Source organism: Populus alba, chromosome 9, assembly GCF_005239225.2.
Source record: "Populus alba chromosome 9, ASM523922v2, whole genome shotgun sequence".
Taxonomy (NCBI): domain Eukaryota; kingdom Viridiplantae; phylum Streptophyta; class Magnoliopsida; order Malpighiales; family Salicaceae; genus Populus; species Populus alba.
This window is the reverse complement of record NC_133292.1, coordinates 844886-860715: the sequence shown is the minus strand read 5'-3', so window position 1 is coordinate 860715 and position 15830 is coordinate 844886. Positions and strand designations below refer to the sequence as shown.

General features: G+C 31.8%; 1 protein-coding gene and 1 non-coding gene across 2 annotated transcripts; both read left to right on the top strand.

The window, feature by feature from the left end:
• Nucleotides 1–1241: 1241 nt before the first annotated feature.
• TRNAC-GCA (transfer RNA cysteine (anticodon GCA)) lies at nucleotides 1242–1313 on the top strand. The gene has a single exon. It is a non-coding gene; the product is annotated as a tRNA-Cys (tRNA).
• A 7486-nt stretch (nucleotides 1314–8799) lies between these two features.
• On the top strand, nucleotides 8800–12011 carry LOC118034621 (uncharacterized). The gene is made up of 9 exons (XM_035039960.2): nucleotides 8800–9290; nucleotides 9396–9582; nucleotides 9713–9846; nucleotides 9951–10063; nucleotides 10171–10414; nucleotides 11068–11220; nucleotides 11321–11400; nucleotides 11511–11560; nucleotides 11663–12011. The coding sequence occupies exons 1-9, from the start codon at nucleotides 8883–8885 to the stop codon at nucleotides 11791–11793; spliced, it is 1500 nt and encodes a 499-aa protein (XP_034895851.1). The 5' UTR covers nucleotides 8800–8882; the 3' UTR covers nucleotides 11794–12011.
• The last annotated feature ends 3819 nt before the right edge of the window (nucleotides 12012–15830 follow it).

Sequence of the window (15830 nt, the reverse complement as noted above, 5' to 3'; positions counted from 1 at the left end):
TTTTAGTTTGAAGAGATGTGTCTTTAAATTCCACAAATACGCTGATTTTAAAATGTGTTATTTTTTTTTATATAATTATCAGTTTCATATTGGCAGGAATTAATTAGAAAACAATCTTTTTCTCTACCTATTTTTTCTTTACAAATTCTTTATTTATGTTTATCAAAACAAAAACAAAAATTCTTAAGAAATTTATAGAAATTTGTTGTCTATAACTTTGTTATATTCTAAATGTATATTGCTTTTAACCCTACAAGAAATATAGTGAGGGCAATTAATACTTTAAAAATAATAATCTGCATGCCTTAAAGTCTGTTTGCTATACCCACTAACATAACAATAATTACATGCGGAGATGGATCATTTCAAAAATAAACTTGAAAGTTATGCTACTTTCTGGTAGAGAAACAACATAATAAAAATAGCAAAAGGAGCATGGATTTGGGGACCTAACTGCATGAAATTAATAGTGAAATTAAAGAAATTAGAAGTTTAATGGTCAATCAAGGACGAAATCAAAAATATATGAGACAAATGACCAAATTGACAAAGGCACTAAATTCATAGACTTATTTTAAGATTTAGTAGGGGTAAAGTTGAATTGATTCTAATAATCAAAATTTAATTGAAGACTTGATTGAATAAATCAAAAGATTGATGGTAGAAATTGAAATATAAGATTTTAAACTTAAATTAACCCTAAATATCATAATGACACAGTTTTATTTAAATAAACGGTGCGTTTTGGTATTCTTTTGACCAAAATGATGTGTTTTGGATTAAAACACATCATTTTGATAAAAAAAAAAATAATAAGAAAAAATCCTTTAGATGACATGTCATGTGGTATTGTTCATCATCTTCAACCTTTTGTACTTGAAAAGTTGTTCGGGTGGTTACTTTTCAAAGACATTAAATGCATTATCTCTCCATCTAAATGTCTTTTTTTTATTATATATATATTTTTTTAATCTCTTTGATTTCTTGTTCCATAAAAAATGAAAGATTTAAATTTACCAATTGCTAATCAATATATTGAAGGGTAATTTAGGGAAAAAAAATTAAATAGAACGTACTCAGTCCTTTTCTATCTCGAAAAATTAAATTTGTTGATGATCTCTGTTTCTTACTGCAATGAAGATTGCGTATAGAAAGCACTACCGAAACAGTTGAATCAATGTTAGAAACGATCCAGGTTCAGATTCAATTATCAAAAATTATTTTCTTTTAACAAAAAGGTTGGGTCCTTAGCTCAGTGGTAGAGCATTTGACTGCAGATCAAGAGGTCACCGGTTCGAACCCGGTAGGGCCCTTATGATTTTTTCCCCTGGAAAACCAATTTGGTCCTTTTATTTGTGATAATATGTCAAATCCGTCCCTGTTTCAAGTTTATCCCCAGTTGGACTAGATTGCAAATAAATTTTGAAGAGCTTATCCTAGAGAGAGAGAGACTCTACTGTTTACAATCCTACTGACAAGTGTAGGGGCTTCGTGGAAGTTTATTTTAGGGGATTGATTTATCAATTTAACATAAATAGAGGGGTAAATTGGTGAACTTTCTTGTTTAATGTTGTAAGTGCCCGTTTGTCAAGACAGTGTACTGCGGTTGCACCTGTTTATTGTCGTGGTACATCGCGCTGTCAATATGGAATCTGGTGGCTTGCACCTGTTAATGAAGCTAGTAACATTTGAACCTTTATTACAAATAAGGACTTCTATTGTGAAAAAGTGTCATCACTTTTATTCTTCGAATTTTAATCTCTAGAAATAATGCTAATTATTGGACAGTGACATGTTTAAACAAAAAAAATAATTATTATTTTCTGCACACGTGTTCCTCAACAAAAAGAAAAGAGGGTATTAATATTGTGGAATATCACTTGTAGCTTTTCCTTAAAGCTGGAAAAGAGACACCGTGTTTTCAATTCATGTTTGTGTCTTTGGAATGGAATAATGATATGTGATTACACGCGGCCCGCGTGTGAGTGTGAATGCCTTATAGCTTTTCCCACAATTGAAAGCTATCAAAGGATTCGGACACTAACGCTATTTATCTTCATGCGACTCCTTAATGAGAATTGTTCCAAACATTTCGTGTTCCACAATTTCCAGTCTTTTTTTTTTTTTTTGATAAATTATTCCCACCCTCCTATGTTTTGATTATTTTTTTCACTTTACAATAAAGTTTTTAAATATTACACTTCACAAATCTCATCAAACAGATTTTACAAACCAGCAAAAAGACAATAAGACAAAATATTCCTACAAATACCAGCTGGACCGAAGCTCTAGAATGCCTTGAGGAAAAATCAGAGTAAAAAAGTTGAGAAAATCAAGGAGAGACGGCTGAAGAGCTAATTTAAAAAGTGAGTTGAATCAATTTTTAATTTTGCTTCAGAACAGTGTTTTTGAAACAAGTTGAGCAGGTACAGAGATGAAATTTCCTAGTGTGAAAGCAGATTAATTGTTGGGGACTGCTAGATACCTTTTTTTTCTTTTTGAAAAAGATCCTTTCGGTTGGTCTAGGAACTGGAGTGAAAAGATTTCTGGTCAAAAAGTTCATCCCCGACAGGCTTTTGTTTTGTGGGGTGCGGTGCTCTTGGTGGCGCAGTATAAGCTTCATGATTCCGATTCCATCGTGTGAGTGACACCACTCTTGACTATCCTCCATCTATAGTGCCCTCTGCAGCCGATGCTACAAAAAGCTTCCACCATTCAATTATGCCTCCGGCATGCCACCTGTACTCCCCGTTTCCTTGCGTAGTTAATTACTTCCATACCTCAGCTATATTTGTGCGACCAGTAGTTTTAAATAATTTTATATATTAAAATATATATTAATAATATTTTTTTTATTTTTTAAAATTTATTTTTAATATCAACAAATCAAAATAATTCAGAAATACAAACTATATTAAATTTTTTATAAAAAAAATTTAAATTTTTTTAAAAACAATTTTATACCATATTTTTAAACGGTTTCTTAATTTTTTGAGGTGTTATCGCTTTTCAACAAGTGAGGTGTTTGACTGATAAATCTTGGGCATGACCACAGAATTGATGCCTTCCGCGTGTTGTTGTTACTTGATTCATGTAGAATGCACAAAGACAGCTAATTATGGTCACTAATCTCAATGACAGCTAATTAAATTATACAGTACAAGGAATGCAATGCCAGCTTTATTTTCCAATTTCTTAAAATCCTAGGATCATATATACAGCCGGAGTTGTTGCATAATCTATGTGTTGGATATAGATTATTAGATCGAATATAACTTTATAGATTTAATTATGTACACAAATATTCTATTGAATCATATAACAAAAGTTTTGTTGAGAAACATATGATATTTTCTGGATAAAATTAAAAATTAAATTCATATAATAGAAGAAAGAGAAAGATATTTCATGAAAGTTACGTTGCTATGAAATATGAATTAAATAAAATATAATTAATTAGTTAGTAATACAGTGGAAACATCTATTTTTCATATTGGAACTTATTATTTAAATATATCAATGTTAAAAAATATAGATCATCTAAACTCACTCTAATAAAATAAGAGTTTTTACATTACTAGATTTAACAGTTTTATCGATAATTTTTTTTATATATATTTACACTAGCAGTCTTTTGTTAGTATTTACATTAGTATTCTGTCAGTACGTATGTTACCGATGGACTCAAGGATGGAAAACAATTAATTGAAAAAACTCTCATCAATAATTTATGGATTGTCGATGAGTTTGTTGGTAATAAATATACCGATGGATTTATAGATAGACAAAGTGAGCAAAAAAATCATGCAACCTATAGGATACAAATTAATTATGTCTCTCTTTATTTCACATATTTTTTTACTTTTTTTCCTCACGTACAAAAAATCATGCAACCTGTATGATATAAATTAATTACCTGTTAGTAAATGAAAAATAAAATTTTAATAACTAGAATAAAAAAAAATTTATCTTTAATTTGATTTTACCTAATTGGGTTAAATTGATCAAGTTAAAAATATTGTTGTTAATTTTCACAAACAACAGTGACAAATTTTAATAACTGGAATACAAAAATTATCTTTAATTCGATTTTATCTAATTACAATGTGATTCTCTCAAACTTTTATCGCAACATTATTATCAGCTCTCTCCTATTCAAATTTTCCCTTTAAGTAAAAATTTATAAAAGGAAAATTTTAATAATAAAATTAATACAATGAAATTTCTATCGACAATTTAAAGACTGATGTTATTGTTCTATTAGTTTCAATGTTTGTAAATCTGAAATTACATTCATTAAATAATATTGCTTTTTTCTAATATTATTAAACATGTCGTTGTGAAAGCAAAATAAACTTATATTAAAAAGTCATCATTCCACTAAGCCTTATGCTTAAGGGTAAATGAATCCTGTTGTAAAGGGACTCCCCCTCAATGTTACGGCATCGCATTCGACGAGCCCATGTCGTGGATTGATGTGTGCCTCAGGTGTCTGTTCTTGATTGGCACCTAATGACTCGTCAACATCGCTGCTAGAAAAATTGACACTAATCATGTCCTTGTGTTTGCAATAGACTATCACTTAGGCATCTACACAAATTAATGAATAAAAAAATAAACGATTTCTATTTTAAAAAAAAATCGGCAACATCTCCCCTATTTGGAACAAATTAAAAAAAATATTATTTCTAAGTGATAATATTTTTTATCCTAAATTTATAAAAAAATTTATTCTAAATGGAACAAATACAAAATAATAATTAAAATTAATCCTACACATTTAATTGAAATTGAACAAAAAATTTGAAAAACAAAACTAAAATTCAACAAAATAATGCAAAAGTTATTTCAATAACAACAAAAATCCATGTCATTTATTAATTTATAAAATTATTAAGAACACAAAATTGAACAAAAATAATTACAAAAAAAAAAACAATGCAAAACAAAAACACAAAAAAATAAGAAAAAGGAATGAAAAATTATTACTTAATGAAGTGCTTTATTTTGTCTCTTAATTAAAAAAACAAAAAAGAAAAAAAATACATTGTTAATAAACCAAAAAAAAATAAAAATGAAGAAAGGCAACATACCTTAGGATGAGAAGAGAAGATAATGTTTGATCGTGGGTAAGAAGGACAGAGAGAAGAGAAAAGAAGAGAAGGAGAGAGAAACAAGTGTGTGAGAGAAGAAGATAAAGCCCCGATCTGTCATGATTCCAGTCTTTTATTTTAGTTTTGATCGATAGGATTACCTACGAGCAATTAAATATCAATATTTTTGTTGGTGATTATGTTTGTAAAGTCAAATAATTTTTTTTAACTTGCATAAATGTTTTTAGAAAGCTCCTCCAAATATTACTGAATACTTTTCATTTCATCAGTGGTTTTGTTGGGAAAAAAAGTGAATAGTCAAAAGATCATTAATTATCACCATATTGAGAAATGAATAGTTTCCATAGTCTCTAGAATATATAGATGGATAAATTTTTATTAGTATACTCGTATGTAATGAACATTGTGAACAGTGCTAGGATGAAGGGGAACAATTCTCATGGTTTGTTGAATATATTGATGGACACATTCTATCAGTATACCCATATGTAATGAACATCATGAATAGTACTAGGGTGAAGGGACATTATTCTCATGGTTTCTAGAATATACCGATAAACATATCTTGTCAGTATACCCATATGTAATGAACATTGTGAATAATGCTAGGGTAAAGGGAAATGATTTCCATGGTTTTTGGAATATACCAACAAATACATTTTGTCGGTATATCCATATGTAATATATACTCTGTTGATTTTTTCATTGGTGTAAAATAGTGTCTGATGTCAAATTGTATCTTTATTTTCTATCTATCTATGCTACAAATACTTAAATTCATAAATGCACACACAACATAATAACACAATTCATATTCCAATAATAAAATAAATATTTCATTGTCATTTAATAATAAATTAAAATTATTGTCATTACATTGAATGAATTTCATTGATAAATATTACATTATAGTTTATGGCATTATACATTTATGTTGTGTAAATTAATCAGAATTCTCTTCTTCTTTTTTTCATCATTTGACCCATCCTTATATCCATCGCAATCTTGTACATTAATTTCATTTATATAATCTTTATTAATATGTGTATATCCACGAGACCATTTCATAAGCTGGAAAATCATTAATAATCCACATTAAAGCTACCTTTATCATAAAAATTTGTTTCTTTAATACATCATAAGTCAAAGCTCTAGATGATCACAATTACTTCAACTAATCAATTAATGGTCGAAGAAAAATATATATATTCTGACTTGTACTATTAGGATTATATGTAACCGTAGATAGAAACATGAACTTCGGCCTCATACATATCCCTATTGACAAGTTGTAAACCGTGAATATCATCGACCAATAAAAGTAAGGAGCAGCAAATCACTCGAATGTATTAAATCTATTTGTAGATAACCCAAGATGAACATTCTTAGTCTCTATCGAAAATTAAAGATGCATATTATTAAAGTGTTTACAGGCTTCACCATTGGAAAAGTGCACCATCATTCCATCTACCATATCATGTGATTGGTGCTATGTCATATGCTCAACAGTTTTTGGTGACATGAATAACTTCTACAATCTAGGTGTGATTGGAAAGTATCTAAGTTTTTTGTATACGACAAAAGTCCTTCCCCTGTCAGTCATAGGTTTATAACGAGAATGACCATATGTTTTGCACTTGGTCAACTCTGCATTTTCAAGGTAGTATAACATGCATAAGTTTGGACATATGTTAATTTTCTGGTATTCTAGACCAAAGAGTTTCATCATGGACTTAGCAGCATATAACTTTTTTCAGCATGTTCCTTTTAGGTAAAATGCTTATCACACATTCAACAATTCTGTTATAATCGACCTCACTCAACCCATGATCCGACTTGATGTTGAACACCTGTGCAACGACTAATAATTTACTGTGATTTGTGCTACAATCCTATAATAGTTTGTCAGAATTTTCAAAAGATAAAAAAACCTAACTCCGTCTACATTAAGTTCTTCATCTATGATTGAAAATTGATCGTTATTGCCCTGATTCATTCTCCTCGCATTTACAATCATATTTCTAGAAGAATTACTATTGTCGTCTACAACTTCATGCACGTTGCTAAAACTAAAAGTTAACCCAACCATCTTGTCTACCATGGTATTGTGAGGAATATATGATTCTTTATGTGCATACCAACACAAAATATGTTTCCATGAACTCTTTTTTCAGAAGGTGCATCGTCACAATATCTGGAAAGAGAAATTTTTTATTTGTACACCTCTTGCATGGACATCTAATACCCCCTTACTAATATTCTCGGACTAGATACTGCATAATTAATAAAACCTTGGACTCCATTACAATAATCCATCCTCCGCAACCCTTGGGGGTGAATCTCTATACATTTATGAACGATTATCAATTGCTTATATTGAATTTACATAAAATAATGATGGCAATATGTATTAATTAACTACGTTAACTAATTAATTTGTAAAAAATTGATTTGGCTCAAACTTATTCAATCTATTTTAGCAATACTCTTAATTCATTATCAATTATCTACATAAATTCAAATTTCTACACATTTACCAAAAATTTCAACTTGGCAATAAAATTGATAAAATATAAATGGATTCGTTAAATAAGTCATTATTTATTTCATCACAAAACATCTAATAAAAAATTTGACATAAGTTTCATCAATTTATAAATAAATATAATTTTACATATCTAAAAGAAACCTTAATATGTACAAATCATAAATATATACAACAAATTTATAAGAGAAAAAACTATAAAACAAGTAAACACTCAAACAAAATACATATACTACAAAAAATATACAAAAAAAATAAAAATCAACATTTTAAAATTGAGTTCAAATAAAATAGGGGTAGATTTGCTAACTTAAAATGGATAATTCTTAATAAAATTTGAATCAAAATACAGATGCTGACAAATTAAACGTTGTGGTGGTCGTATTTGTTGTGGGAGGTTAAATTGTGTTGAGATTAGGGGGAGGCGATGGTTGGTTGTTGCAGAAGAAGAAAAAACATAAGAAAAAAAAAGAAATGAAGGAAGGGGGGAGAAGGGTCGATTACCAAGTCATAAATTAAATATCAATGACGACATTATTAATATAATTATTCCGTTAATAACTTCATTAGTTATTTTATTGGTAAAAATATCACGTTACCATATGATTTGCTTTTTTAAATCTCATTATGATACCTTTCGTTATTTTCTTGGTATAATTTTTCTATCAATACTTACCAATAAATAAAAGGATTGAAAATTATATTGATAAAAATCATCATAATATATTGAAAGAATTTTTCTATCAGTGTTTTTTTCTGGTTATGTTGAATCTTGAATTACACAATAAAATAACTCCTTTTCGTTATATAATAGCTAAAGAAATTGTAGTTCATTGGTACTATAATTACTACACCGAAGAAAATCAATAAATTGCACGGTTCCCAACGTTTTAAACAACGGCAGATATTTTTTTTTATGGCCAATCATGGTTTGAAACGTGGTTAGCCGTGTAGATATGTTCTTATATTTTATAATTGGGGTTGTTGAATTAATAAATCCTGGATTATCATTAAAATTAGCATTATGAAATATTTTGTGGAAGCTTCAAAGCTTAATCATTGCAATTTCTGTGATCCATGAGTGCAATAAAGCATAAGCGTGTAATAAGTCTAAAGTCGTCTCAAAGTAAACGGGATTTTATTTTTTAAGGATGTCCTTGTTACAAGCTTTAAATCACATGAGAAACCTCGACAAAAAACCTAGCTAACTAGCCGCTAGACAAATGCATCGTGCCATGGTGTTTCAAAGCCTATTTCTTCTTCCCTTACTGTTTTCCTTGACCACTGCAACTGCAACTGCAAAACGGCTTCGTACTATTCCAAGACTTAGTCCAATAGGACCGAGAGTTTGGCTAGACCACCCTGATCAAATTTTGGGTGAATCTGTTCGAGAAGATCTTGAAACCTTTTTTTACAACCAAACACTTGATCACTTCAACTATAGACCTGAAAGCTATGACACATTTCTACAACGTTATTTGATCAATTCTAAGTATTGGGGCGGTGCCAATGCTAGAGCCCCAATCTTAGTATATCTTGGCGCAGAAGCACCCATTGATGAAGATCTTGATGCAGTTGGATTTCTCGTTGATACCGCTGTGGAATTCAGTTCTCTCTTGGTATATCTTGAGGTACGGATATATTCTCTTCACTTGTAAATGTTGTTTTTGGTTCATAGAAATAGGCTTAAAATAGGTGATAATAAAGATTTTTATACATTAATGTCATGATATCAGCATAGATATTATGGAAAATCAATTCCATTTGGATCAAGGGAAGAAGCCTTGAAGAATGCAAGCACGCTAGGATATTTCAACTCAGCTCAAGCTATAGCAGACTATGCAGCAATAATCATTCACATAAAGAAAACATTACAGGCTAAAGATTCTCCGGTTATCGTCATTGGAGGATCATATGGTGGAAGTAGGTGGCTGCTGCTATATTGTCCAAGAATACCACACCAATTAATATTGACGAATACTTTGATTTATTTATTATTTTTTATCATCATCATTATTATCTAACTCCTTAAAATTTTTTCCATGTTAACTAGTGCTGGCTTCATGGTTTCGGCTTAAATACCCTCACATAGCCCTTGGAGCTCTTGCCTCATCGGCACCGGTTCTTTATTTTGATGATATTACGCCACAATATGGATACTATGCTCTTGTCAGCAAGGATTTTAGAGTAATACATTTTGAGCTTTCATCTTTAATTTAGTTTCATTTCTCTAATTAATTAGATGAATAATGTTTTAATAAAATGTTAAATATGTGGTGTTGGGTGTGCAGGGAGCCAGTGAGACTTGCTACCAGACTATACGAAAGTCATGGGAAGAAATTGATGAAGTTGCTTCAAAACCAGATGGTCTCTCAATCCTCAGCAAGAAATTTAAGACTTGCAAGTAATAATAGTAGCTGCTCTTTTTAATTAAAAGCTTGTTAAAGTTAATTAATAAATATTCGATGCAATTTTACATGCTAAAAACCTTGGTAAATATCGTTGATGCAGTCCCTTGACAGACGCCAGTGAGCTCAAGAACCACCTGGACTCAACGTATGCTAGTGCTGCTCAGTACAATAAGCCACCAACATATCCGGTTAACAAGGTCTGTGGCGGCATAGATGGCGGTGGTTTTGGGGATGATCTTCTTGGCAGAGTATTTGGTGGTCTTGTTGCTTATAAAGGAAACAGGTCATGCTACGTCAATGAACCCACTAACCAATCTGAAACATCCGTGGGCTGGAGATGGCAGGTACAGTGTGCGTGCGTGCGTGCGTGTGTGTGTAGTAACTCCTCCTTGTAACATACTTCACGATATTAAGTTTGGCGATGCTGGTTAGGAAAGTGACAGAAACTATTGATTAAGCCTTAAAATAATTTTGTCATTAATTAAGTTAAACGTGCATTACAAGAAAGATTCAACGGGAAATTAATTGGATTACAATATTTGAATTAAGTAGGAAATTTTATACTACTCTAATTAATAATGACTACCAATAGATATTTCCGGTGACAAACTACAGTAAGAATACTTGGGGGGCTGAGGAAGCCGAAGAGCTTTAGGCACAAATTAATGGATTAAAAATCAAGGGGATGTAAATGGGATTTCTTAAGTTTCGAGGGATAAAAACTTGGATATATATGAAAATTTCAAAAAGTTTAGAGGTGGTTGTGGCCACTCACGGTCCCATGCTTGCGGCCAACTTTAAGGAAAAAAACAAACACAAACATTGATATAAAAAAAGTAACTTTCAGTAAGTTTTTTGGAATTTGAAAATAAATTTTTAAAATCTTAAATTTTATATTTGTATTTACCTTCAATAGAGTGATATATAAAATCTCTCAAATTAACATAATAAGTCTTAAAAACTTTAATTTGACAAATTAAATTTTGTGTTAATTTAGACGTGTAGTGAGATGGTGATACCTATTGGTTATGGCAATGACTCCATGTTTCCACCTGATCCTTTCGATTTGAAAGCCTACATAGAGGACTGCAAGAGTTTATACAATGTTACACCTCGTTTTCATTGGGTCACTACTTATTACGGAGGCCACGTAAGTTTCCTCAACTCATGGAATTCTTACACTTTTTTTTTTTTTGTTCATTTTCCCCCAAATTTTAAATCATTCTTTACTTGTTTTCTTTTGAATGTAGAATATAAGACTGATTCTCCAAAGGTTTGCTAGCAATATCATTTTCTCGAATGGGCTAAGAGATCCTTATAGTAGTGGCGGGTAAGAAACAAACAAATTTGGGAAAAGACATAACTCAATGATTTTGAGGCATGGGATGTCATTACAATCACCAGTCCAAGTTTAACATGTTCCATCATCTCAATTTCCAGGGTGTTGGAGAACATTTCAGACACTGTTGTTGCTGTTAAGACCGTCAATGGTAAGCACGCTTGAAAAGCAAGAATAAAATATGATAAATTGAAAAGAGGTAAATTTTTAAAAGGAAGTTCATATAAATTTAGATGAATTACTTTAATTGCAGGGTCTCATTGCTTGGATATACTATTTGCAAAGGAAACTGATCCAGAATGGCTGGTCGCACAGCGAAAGACAGAGATCAAGATTATTAAAGAGTGGATTAATAAGTACTATGCTGATCTAAGCAGGTTTTAGACATGAATCATGGAGACCAAAAGAGGACAAAAGGCACTGCAAATTGAAACCATACCATTTTCTTAATTTTCCCAGTTTAGATTTATATGTATGATCTTGAGCAGTAGAAATCAATTTTACACAAATTCTACTGTATTTCATTGCACCAGCAAGATGACATTTCTTTATCGAACATTTAGTTCCTCGTATCCTTATATTATGACTTCCTTTTCTTTTTCTGCCTGCAGAGTTCTTAGCTGATTGTTGCTCAAGATGAAACTATATAAAACAATTCCATTTAATGTTCTCTTAGATATATAGAGCACCCTTGATATGTTCAAGGATTAGTGTATAAATTAAGTCTCCAAGGACGAATGAACGAAGACGAAAGAACTAAACATTAAGAAAACAAGTGACAAAGAATAAACTATTTTAAAAATTTAATAGAACGATGGGTGGCTCATGAATACTGCTACTTCGAGGAGAATTTTGATTAAAACCAAGCTAGAGCTAAGTCAAAAAGAGAATCTTTTTTATAAAAGAAAAAATTACTATGATTTGATGCAAAAGTTGTTTGTTAAGGCATATTGACTTCTTTCAGCATTTATTTATTTATTTATGGGAGTTAATTGACTGAGAGGTGGTGATATTGTTTCATGGCCATATTCATATTATGAACAAAGTTGATAAAATTAAAAGACTCGGGATCTTAATTGATAATGATAATGATACTGAGTTAATATATTAGAAGAGTGAATGAAGTTTTAATTATATACAACTAAATAAAAAGAGATTTTAAAAAGTGATTTACTACAACATATAAATGAATCAACTTTGAGACTTTATTTAATAACCTAAACTCTAAGGCTGCTTGGACTCGTCAGGTCCCCTCATTGATCATGTCAGAAAGTACCTCCATTTGAACAACATACTTAATCTTGTCCCACCTGGTTAATGGTTGCAGGGAACTCTTTCATAACCAAGGCCAACTTCCACAAAAAACATCACTTAGAAAGGAGAACACTTGAACACCTACTCTGCCATCAACCCCCATCAACATCTATTCACGAGAGGATATAAAAATACTCACATACAATGCTTCCACATGCTAGTCGCTAGTTGATAAATTTACTTTTAATGGGTTTAAAAAACTTTTATGATTGTCTTTTTTTAGTAACACTTAAGAAAATAAGCATACTCTGATAATGTATCAAGTCTCAAGCATGCTGGGTTTTAGACGAACAAAACCAAGTCATGATTGGGCTTGGTAGTGTGCCAAACTCGGGCACCCTAGGTCGAGCATTAGCAAGACCCAATTGCTACTACCAAGCTCCAGGCACGCTAGGTTTGACAGTATGTCAAGACCTTGGCATGTCTATGGAGATGCACATCCTTCCTTTGAACGTTTAAGAAAATGATCATCCTCCTTTGACACATTTAAAGGAATAAGGTAATGCAAATATAACAAACATGTCAAACTCATGATATTTGGACTTGGCAATCAATCAAGTGAAAAACAACGTGAGTCTAGCAAACATACTACAACTAAGGCTCTTGGACTTGACAGTCTACCATGTTTAAGGCACTTGGACCTAGTAGTCAGCCGCGTCTAAGACATCATGAGTTTGACAAACATATCAGAACCAAGTCATTTGAATTGGGCTGGCACTTGGACTTAGAAGCTAGCCAAGTCCAAGACAATATGGGTTTAGTAAACATGTTAAAAGGTACTTAAACTTGGCAGCTAGTCGAGTTCAAGATAACATGAATTTGGCAAAATATCAAGCCCAAGTCTAAGGTAACAACTATCTTTCTTTGGGCATAACCAAGGGAATGATCATCTTTCCTTGATCCATTAAAGGAATGATCATCCTCTCTTAGGACGTCTAGAGGAATGATTAGCCTCCCTTGGGTCTAACTTTAGTGAAAAACTCGACCTCTATAAGCTTAGCTACATTTAACATCTTGGACCATATTCTCACTACACCTTTTAGGTGTATAAAAGTACTCAAAGGGACCTATCATATTCTGATCAAACATTAATATAAATGTAAGAGATATTTATCCATCATTAAATGCTTCAAGGTAATATTACACTTTAAACCCTCTTTTTCATAAAAGAACAAGACTAATGGGTTATAAATACACCATGAGATCTTCAGAATAAAAGTTCACAATCTTCTTTCTCCATTGCATATATATTTTCAGATCATCTCTCTCTAGAATATTCTTGTATTTTCTCTCTCTAAAAAATACTTATTTAAGAATCGAAGAGTCCTTACCTTTATCAAAGAAGATCTTTTACATGTATTAACCACAAGCCACCTTAGTCTACCAAGCACCAAGTATAAATTATCAATTACCTCAATTAGGGAGAATGTATGAGATTGCTAGGACTGATTGATTAACTAATTAACCAACTCAAGAGCCCTATTCCTAAGCTAGTTGAATTTTTAGGACTTCATCAATGGTGTCGTCTATGGTAAACAAGTTAATAAGCCATTGATTTCTTCCTAAAGTTTGCTTTCGACATTTTCAGATTATTCCATGGAACACAACCAATGCCCACCACACGGGACAAGTCTTCTTGTTGTTGCAGACACTCCTTCCTAAACAGAGTTTTAACAACTCTTCAATCAGGTCTGACTCCCTCATCAAAGCAGTGCCAACCAAGGTTGTTAAAAACGCTTTTTTGACACGACACGGAACATCCAATATAAACTCGACTCGTAAACTCGAATCGTAAAATCGTAAAATCGAAAGTAAATTTTTTTAATTAAAAATCATAAAATCGTAAATAAAATATTTTAACTAAAATCGTAAAATCACAAAATAAACATCTAAACATCTTAAAATACCACATGAGGAAACACCAATCCACTCTAGGACTCTTAATCAAAGTTTATATGAGCTGGAAGCCATAGTTCTTAAACTTAAACTAATGATTTTGTTGGCTCATTGAAGAAATATACATGCACCACAAAGACCGAGCAAGATAGAATGGAGAATTTGACTAGTAAAACAGACACCTAAGTTCTTAGGAACTCGAGTGAAACAGAGAACAAGGTAAGAAATACCATAACCCTCTTTAACCTCTTTGTTTTTGCAATAAATCCAGCCTAACAAAAGAACCTACAAGATGAAAATCCACCCGCAAATACACCGAAGAGAAACAGAAGCATAGATTATGATATGGATTTCCTTGCCAACTCAAGAATCAAGGGACATATAATTTCAATTTGATGTCTTTTGCAGCAAACATATCCCCTCCCTCTCCATGATCAATCACCCATCCCTTTGTGATTTCTTGAGAGCCATGTGACCATATACATCTCTGTCAAAAAGACATTCAATCAATTCATCCCAGTTGTCTCTTATCTTGCTTGTCTTTGAAGAACCAAAAGAAGATTCCCCGCTAGATCTCTGCGAATCCTCTCCTTCTTCCACCTCATTGAAAGTTCCATATTGAAGCTAGTGAAGATACTGAATCAACTTCATCTTCGGAGGAAGAAGCGGAAAAAGGACAAGAAGAAGAGAAGGCTGTTTTTTATGGGCTAAGAGAAAACCCAAAAAGATGTACTCGCTTGGTAGATCCCGAGTTCTCTTTTGCAGCTGTTTATACTGGTTCTGTTGTTCTTCAAGATAGAGAAAGTGAGACGGAGTCATCAAAGAATCCTACAAGAAGAAGATCCAAGAGGACTAAGAGCTTGTTAGATCCCGAGTTCTCTTTTGCAGCTGTTGATACTGGTTCTGTTGTTCTTCAAGATAGAGAAAGTGAGACGGAGTATCAAATTTGTTTCATTTCTAATTTTCCATTCGCCTCGCGTGACATTTTAGTGAACTCGTGAAATCGTAACGTTTTGAACGTTTTTTACGAGTTAACCCGGTTTTATGCGAGTTTGACCCGGTTTTATGCGAGTTTGACCATTTTCGAGTTTTGCTTCCGTTTCTACACGTTTTGCTGGTTTTAACTTGTAAAATCGTACGATTTTACGAGTTAAAACGCTTTTTTAACAACAATGGTGCCAGCCACTCAAGGTGAGACAAGCAAATTTAAA